This window comes from Silurus aristotelis (assembly GCF_946808225.1).
Source record: "Silurus aristotelis genome assembly, chromosome: 25".
Lineage (NCBI taxonomy): Eukaryota > Metazoa > Chordata > Actinopteri > Siluriformes > Siluridae > Silurus > Silurus aristotelis.
The window spans coordinates 2,870,522-2,878,542 of NC_139598.1; the positions used below are offsets into that span (position 1 = coordinate 2,870,522).

The 8,021-nt window shown below is 46.5% G+C and overlaps 1 protein-coding gene across 4 annotated transcripts; it reads right to left on the bottom strand.

Moving 5' to 3' along the window:
- Positions 1-650: 650 nt before the first annotated feature.
- Positions 651-7,996, bottom strand: rnf6 (ring finger protein (C3H2C3 type) 6). Of its 4 annotated transcripts, none has more exons than XM_083529116.1 (5): positions 7,333-7,446; positions 6,358-6,635; positions 5,620-5,772; positions 5,312-5,431; positions 651-4,348 (listed from the first exon to the last, which is right to left on the bottom strand). In XM_083529116.1, the coding sequence occupies exons 3-5, from the start codon at positions 5,759-5,761 to the stop codon at positions 2,565-2,567; spliced, it is 2,046 nt and encodes a 681-aa protein (XP_083385242.1). In that variant the 5' UTR covers positions 5,762-5,772; positions 6,358-6,635; positions 7,333-7,446; the 3' UTR covers positions 651-2,564. The 4 variants fall into 4 exon arrangements, with proteins under 4 accessions (XP_083385242.1, XP_083385240.1, XP_083385243.1 ...); XM_083529114.1 differs by having other exon boundaries at positions 5,620-5,775; XM_083529117.1 differs by lacking the exon at positions 6,358-6,635 and having other exon boundaries at positions 7,333-7,996.
- Positions 7,997-8,021: the final 25 nt, after the last annotated feature.

The window sequence follows — 8,021 nt, forward strand, 5'->3', positions numbered from 1 at the left end:
GAACCTTCTACCACCAGAAACAGCCTTTAGTTTTTTTTTTATATTTAGAATAGTTTTAAGTCATTGAGAATAAGTTGAGATTAGGTCTTTGCACCTCTTGTGCAGCTCCCAGGTTTAATGGTGGAGTTTTTAATACTCAGTGGCTGGACCCACATGCACAAACCTCCACCTCAAATCTGTCATGACGTCACTTTTAAGAACATGGACTTTGCAAAGTCAAAATACTTCGCTAGTAACAGGGACTATACTGAACGATGAGGATGCGCACAAGTGTTGGGGACGTGTCTAGGAAATGATTGACAAGAAGCCAATTCTAATACACAGTCTGGACCTGGAGGCAAGTTTCCAAATGGCCTTATTCCACTTGTTCTGGGACAACAGTTATCATTTCATCATCATCATTACATTATTTGTTCTGGTATGAAACAAAAATGTACTATTACACCTTTAAATAATGAAATGGTAGGTATTAGAGCTGGAGGTGATGTGAGCTGAACGTTTGTTCCCGAAATATATCAAAAAGAAATACTGACAATATTTGCTCACTGGTTGATAAATCGATTGGACGTATTGTAAAGCGCGACTGAGCTCCGATCTCGTCTGCGGCACAAAAACACAAGCAAAAAATAAATAAATTGAACAAACCTTGGTTTCATCTGAAGGAGCAGAAAACTCATTTGCTCGCTTTATTACATAGTAACAGAATACATATCCATAACTGTTTCATTTAGCATCACATTAGAACATAATACATATTCATATCTCAAGGTCGTTTCTTACCTCATTAAATAAGAACTAAATAAATCATTCTGGATTTTTTTTTTCTTTCATGGCCAAAGACCCCGTCGCGTTCTTGGATGCATGACCACTAGCATACTCACTGTTTCATAGGTATCCACACACCCACGCACACTCACTCTCACACACACACACACACACACACACAAGTTCCTTCGCAACATACACACAAAATGCAAGTATAATCCACAACACCTGGAAAGAAAAGGTCAAGGAAACCACTTATTTTTTCCTATTGTTTCCTTTAAACGAGACATTGAGGCGTAATGAAGGCGTACCGATTCGTCTGCTCAGAAGGAAGAAGGGAAACGCGGCTGCAGCGTGTGTGTGTGTGTGTGTGTGTGTGTGTGTGTGTGTGTAAAACCCTGTTCATGCACAAAGGATAAGAACACAGAAGCTGAATGATGCTGCTCCTCCTCCTCCTCATCATCATCATCAAAAGCCCTTTAAGCGGAGAAAAGTCAGTTTGTCACCTTCCTGAAGAATTATAGTTCGGAGAGAATTCTAAGCTGCGTTTATGTAATAATAATAATAATCATAATAAAAATGCTATCTGCCTCTGTGTTCTGATGATATTGAGTACTGTTGGGTTTGTTCAGTGTAATTTACTAAATCGGAAGAAAGTGAAAAAGGGAAAAACAAGCCATTAGAACAGGAAGCATAGGGGCATCGGATTGAGGGACAAAACCTGGAAGACAACAGCATGTAATAGGAGGGAAAAAGAGCAAACATACACACACACACACACACACACACACACACACACTCACTCAAACAACTCAAATGTCAGTAACAAGCCGAGCTGAACGAGAAATATTAGCATTTGTGTACTTCAAAATAGCAATAAACACATTTAAAATCATCCACTCTTTTTGTTCTATCATTGCACCTATTGTAAAAGTTAAAGGCAAAACACTTTATTTTTTTTAAATCCTAAATCTCTTCCTGCAAGTGCTTTAAGAAGAATATCGAACTGATTATCCATCACTCAGTGAAGAATGACCTGTTTTGCTGTCATTGTATTCACACACTGATTAAAAAAAAAAAAAAAAAAGAACCGATAATGACGCATGCACGCAACGGGGCCGATGAAAGACCATTAAATAATCCACATGGTGAAGCATCAGAGCTGTGAAGTGGGGAGAAAAGAAAAGCAGTCTATATTGTTCTAGCGTGTAGTGTTGAGTTGCCGTTTCAACGACTGTAATCTTAAAACTGCGAGTCAGAGTCAGGCGTCCCGTCCGTCGCCGCACGCCGATGCGCTAAAAGTCGTTAAGAGCGTTAAAAGTGGACCGTCCTGCTAGGAGAGCAAGAAGTAAAAACTAAACTCGCACCGTTCCGAAAGGAGCTTATCTTACGCGTGTTTCTACTGCGCCTTGTGGAACGCTCGCAGAAAAACAAAAAAAAGAATAAAAAGCAGAGGCGTTCATGTATTTACACGGATCTCCTCCGAGTCTGGCGTGTACAGCTTGAGCTATAAAATCCATGTTGTGAAATGCTGAAGATTAGATTTAACACTGATTCTTCACAGTTAATATCTGTCGTGTTTCGTTAACGGAAACCCTGAAGCAGGATGGGAGGGGGTCGACGCGGACGAAAGGAAGGGGGGACAAAAAAGGAAAACAGGTCTAAAAAAATAAAGCTTTGTTAATTCTCTGTGTCGTTTCTTCTTTTGGTTCTACCTACAGCCGAAAGACGGTGGGTTTCGATGGAGGAACAGGTGGAACAGCCGAAGCGCTATGTACAGGAGCGATTAAGGAACGGAGTCAGTCCTGGTGGCTGGACAGAATGGGCTGCCTGCAGATGGGGCACGTGTTGTTCTCCGAGAGCCAGCGGTCGATGCAGTGGATGTGGAACTCGTGTGCGCAGGGAAGGCTGCGCAGCTTGTTGCCCTGCGCGTACTCGTTGATGCAGACGCTGCAGGCGCGCCCCTGTTCACCCTCCAGGCTCGCCTGGCCGTAGGTGCGCGTAGCCAGATTGTCAATCTGCTCTTTGGTGAGGCCGCGCGGGTGCTCGTCGTCCTCCTCGTCGTTAAGAAGAAAGAAGTGCGCCAGGCGCAGGATGGGCAAGGTGCCGTTTTCCACCAGGTTATTTGTGTCCCGTCCGTTGGCGCCCAGCCTGGCCTGGCCTGCGTCGCCTACTGCTCCACCCTCTCGTCCCAAATCGGTTACAGAACTCCCCGTTGTTGCTTCGCCACCCTGCGTGCGCTGTGCCTGAGCCACACTGGTGACGCCCACGTTCTGTCCAGGGGCGGAGCCTTCTGGGTCCGCCTCCGTCTCCATCAAGGAACTGAGTTCCCCGAAGCCCGTCATGATCTGCCGCAGGATGGAACGCAATGCCGTTGAGCTCGGCTCGCCCAGACCTGTCTCCGAGATGCGTCGCAGGGGAATTCGGATAGTGCTGACGTAGGTGCGGATGCCGGCACGTTCTGAGCGCGAGATGGTCCGCCGGAAGCCTCCACTGTCGCTCTCGAAGGTGACTGTATTTTCCGCGGCACGGGCACGAGAACGCGTGCGGCTAGCAATACTATCGCGGTCCCGGTTCTCTCCCGGCCGGATTCGCCGCACCTGCAAATCTAACATGATAGTTGGGTGCCGGCGGACGCCTCCTGACGCACCAGACGCAGGTGTCTCGCCCTCCTCTGTGCCCACTTCGGTGGCAGATTCCGCTGCTGCTGTTGGCTCCGAAGGAATTTCCACCATCTCCACAGAGGCAGCAGCCACGTTTCCAGGGGACTCTAGCGCAGGCGCACTGTTGCTGGGGGTCGGACTTGAGCTTCGAGCGGCGTTTCGATCCAGAGGAGAGCGGCTACGACGCGAGGACCGAGACAGAGCTATCCGGCGGACCCGGCCACGTGAACGAGTTCTGCGTGCCTCGCGGCTTTGTGCCACTGCCTGGGCACTGGCCTGAGACCCACTTTCCGGACAGTCCGGAGTATCGTTAGCTTCCTGCTCCTCCTCATTACCAAGCGAAGAAAGCTGCGGCTGTACTTGACCCTGCATGCTGTTAGTACTATCCTGTTGTTGAGGCGGGGATATGGGTGTGGCCTGTGAAAGAGCAGAAGGAGGGGGAGGTGCAGGAGGAGGAAGCTGCACTGGCTGAGGCAAAGCAAGGTTCCTCCTCAAACTTGTATACGGAGCATGGGAGATCAGAGGCGGGGTTATGGGCGGAGTCGTGCTACTGCGAGTGCGCCGTGCCTGAGCTCGCCTCCCCAGGGTGGGCCTGGTGGTAGAATAAGGGGCGGGGTGCTGAGTGGAATAGGGAGAGGGCCTTGGGGGAGTGCGTAGAGAAGCAGAGGCCCTCTGCGGAACGGGGACTTCGACCGGTTCAGAGGTGTCGCTGTGTTCCCCCGGTTCGGGCTGTTCATGATTGATGTTGATTTCCAGGCTGAAGCGAAACTCGCCACTGTTCGGATTTGTCCGGCTCACGGCGCGCCACGTCTGGTTCCCGCTCTGGCCACTGCGGGTGGCGTTGCCTGTGCGCCGGAACGTGTTCAGCCATTCCAGCAGAGAGTCTCCATTTGTGCTCTCAGCCCCCGACTCGGCAGCAGCTGAAACACAAGCACACAGGAAGCGAATCCGATCAGGCACTTTTTTATTCTTATTTTGCCACAATTTGCCTGTTTAGTGTCTCCCTTACTGCTGCCATGCAACACACACTCTGCAACACACACTCTGCAACACACACTCTGCAACACACACTCTGCAACACACACTCTGCAACACACACTCTGCAACACACACTCTGCAACACACACTCTGCAACAATTAGGCAAAGGGGTGGCAAATTTCCAGAAACTTTCTATGGGAAATTCATTTGGGGAATTTTGGAAATATTTGAGAAAACGTAAATAAACTGTATCATATACAAACATAAATATAAACATATTGTTTGGTCGTAAGCTGACGGATGCAAACTAATACAATATTTTTAAAAATATAATTTTTGACTGATTTAATCGTTAGTATCATTTTGTTGCACAATAGCTTACATAAGGAAGTTTGAAATAGATTAATGTAATATTTATGTAATTTATGTGAATACCTCAACAAGAAATGCACAGTGCATGTAGGGGGCGTGGCCTCAGCACGCAGTAAATGTGCTGTGTGCATGTGATGATTGTGCAGAGAGAAATTCAACTGAAATTGAATTAAATCTGGTTGTTTTAAACAAAATAATCCTGCAAGATTTTTTTTTTCAACTACATTTAATTTCCTTGTTATTGGCCAACCTGCAATTTTGGAAAGACCCAGTTTATTCCTTTTAATATGTCATACTCTGGATGAATGTGTCTGTGGCAACTAAAAGTAGAATTTGAATTCCTGTTGATTCCCATATTCCAGTCATCAATTCAGTTAATTCCAGTGGAAAGTTTCCAGTCTTGAAAATTCCTGGAATTTTGCAACCCTAGTTAAAATACATACCAAGTGAGGAACCGATTTTTGGTGCTAGCAGAACACGCAGCTACAAGCTAAATGCTAGCCAAAGACCTGCTGCTAACGCAGTAACTCACCACTGCTGCCCTCCTGTCCCGCCTCACTGTTCTGTGGACGTGATTCAGGGCGAGGCTGCGAGGACAAGCGCTCCTTTGCTCCATCCAGACGCTGTCTCAGCTCCTCAGCCGTGACTTCACCTACACACACACACAAAATAATCAAGACCTTAACAAACAGCAAATAGTGGGTTCAGATTAGTATCATGATGATGCTGAATGAGAACCCTGCAAAGTGTGTGTATACATGTATATATCTATCTGTGTGTGTGTGTGTGTGTGTGTGTGTGTGTGTGTGTGTGTGTGTGTGTGTGTGTGTGTAAAATCACCCGGTGTGCCGAGCAGATTGCTGTCTCTCATGAGCCGATACTCCTCCTCACTCAGCTCGTTGATGAAGTGGTAGTACGCCTCCTCCCGCCGAAGACGCTCGGCCTGACGGCGACGCTCGTCTCGCCCGCCGGGAGGGTCCATCACCACCAAAACTACTGTCCACCGTTTGCCCACACAGAAAGGCAGAACAGTTAGTTCTGCTGGTCATGACTACACAGTCGAGCGTAAAAGTTTGTGCATCCTTTTACATATGTCTTTTTTTTTGCTATTACAGTGTTATTACACTGTGTAATAACTGTATTTAAGTGTATAACTGTATTTTTCTTAATAACCAATCAGGAACTTGCATCGTTCCCAATAGCCAGTCACTGACCCGCTTTGTTATCAACAACCAGTGATTAGCTTTTCTCTTGATTACCAGTCAGTGACCAGCTTCATTCCTAATAACCAATCAGGGCCCAGTTTTGTCCTTAGTAAGAGGTAATTGATGCACTTTGTTCCTAATAACTAATCAGTGACCCGCTTTGTTCCCCCCCTCAAAAAAAGAGAAAAGGGAGATAAATAGCTCAGTTATTTTTTATATCTTTATAACTGTTGTCTTTCTAGAAGACGTTATAATAAAAGATTTCTATTTAACATTTAGAATTTAACATTTGATCCTATCACGTGACACACGTGGCTATGCAAATGACCATGACAATGCAATGAATATGCAAATTGCGTTCCCATGACGTCACCTGGCGATTTCTCGAAACCTTTGGAGCGTGCTAGCTACTTTCCCCTGAAGAGAGCCGAAGGAAGGCCAACATGCCGGTCATTCAGCTTTTACAGGACCAACAAGCACAAAGTGGAGGTGGGTGTAAGACGAATCTGCGGACCCAGGCGGAGGTTTGTGCAGGAGACATGTTTGGGGCCAGTGCTCGGTGCTAGAAGGTCTGGGTCTGGGCTTGGTGCTTCTCCATAAAAAACAGCGTTGTGCTGTCTTGAGCCATTAAATGCCATCAGTCAGAAGACGCTACACAAAATGGGGTAAAACACAGTGATCGGTAAAGCCTCGCTTTAAAACCGAGGTCTGAGTGGCTTGGCATGGAACAACGAAAAATAAATACATACAATTAAATTATAAATACAACCATAAGGAAACACACATCTGCCCTTCTTTCATCATCTCCATTAATAATAATAATAACCCAGTGTTCCTGCAGGCCAGGAGGAAGAATGCAAAGCTAGCGGAGCACCACTCTGACGGTGTCAACCGCCTCGACCAATCACAGCGCAAGCAGCGATGACTGGCACAAAGACGCACCAATCAGCGCCAGCCAGGGGCGGGCAATGACAAAGAAAACGACGGGCACCGTGTAAGCTAGCAGTCCAAAGCGAGACACAATGAAGAAGCGCCGCTCCGAATGTAAAACGGCCCCAAACCCACATCACACAATCAGCGACAATACGTCGCCACCTGAACCCTCACAAATAAATAATACCAAAGAAAAACGAGCTGTCACTTGCCATGAGAGTTCACTGGCTGTCGGGAAGACGTTTCCCCCCGAGCTAAGCGCTAGCTCCTGAGAACTAGCCGATTGACAATTGTTTAGCCGAAAACCACCGTTAGCGGATAATCCTTGACAAAAGGCGTATTGATACCCCACCGCGGCGATGTGCGCTCAGTGCAAGCGGCGATGACACGGCCGGAAAACGCATACTTCCATTACCTGAAACAGCAGCTCGAACACGGACAAGTCCTCTTTCCTCTTCGCTCTGATTCCAAATGTAGCCGAGGTGCGTTATCTTTTTCTCCCACCCGCATTACGACAAGCCCTGCCCTCCGAATTTTAATTGGATAGATGCCATAATACACCACCCTGTTTTTCTAGAATTGGTTAACGGTCCCAGTAAGCCGTCCAATCGGTGTCCTGTCTGAGCGCACCCGGAAAACCTGCTAACAAATCATACGCAGGGGGCGTTATTTTGTTGGAAGACGGGTGGGAGAATAACTCTACTAAGATTGGACCGATGGTGTTACACAGATACATGACCGGCCGGGAACTTGTTTACGGGAAACACGTTCCTGTTGGTAAATTAACCCAGGTTACATCATTTTTTAATTTAGACGCAGCGTGTTGTTGCTTGATAGATTCGATTATAAGTCAGAAAAGGCTTGAATGTGTCCAGAAATCGAATAATAATATGTAGATTTGTCAAGTCATAAAAAAACACCACTTATCCAAGTTTGATTAGTCTTTAAAACCCATATCCTGTCATTTTTCGACGTTGATCTGACATGTATATGTATCTATAATGGGATCAAATCCAAAATCCTAGCCTAATCGGAGCACCATTGGGTTTTTAGAGCGAAGTCAAAGATAAATCAACAGAATGTGCACAGGACAATATATACAGA

Coding starts and splice junctions, on each gene's coding strand:
- rnf6 (XM_083529117.1), bottom strand. CDS start 5,761: ATGGACCCTCCCGGCGGGCGAGACGAGCGTCGCCGTCAGGCCGAGCGT. Junction 5,432..5,619: donor CAATCTGCTCGGCACACCGG/GTGATTTTACAC, acceptor GTGTGTGTGTAG/GTGAAGTCACGGCTGAGGAG. Junction 4,349..5,311: donor GGGACAGGAGGGCAGCAGTG/GTGAGTTACTGC, acceptor CTTGTGTTTCAG/CTGCTGCCGAGTCGGGGGCT.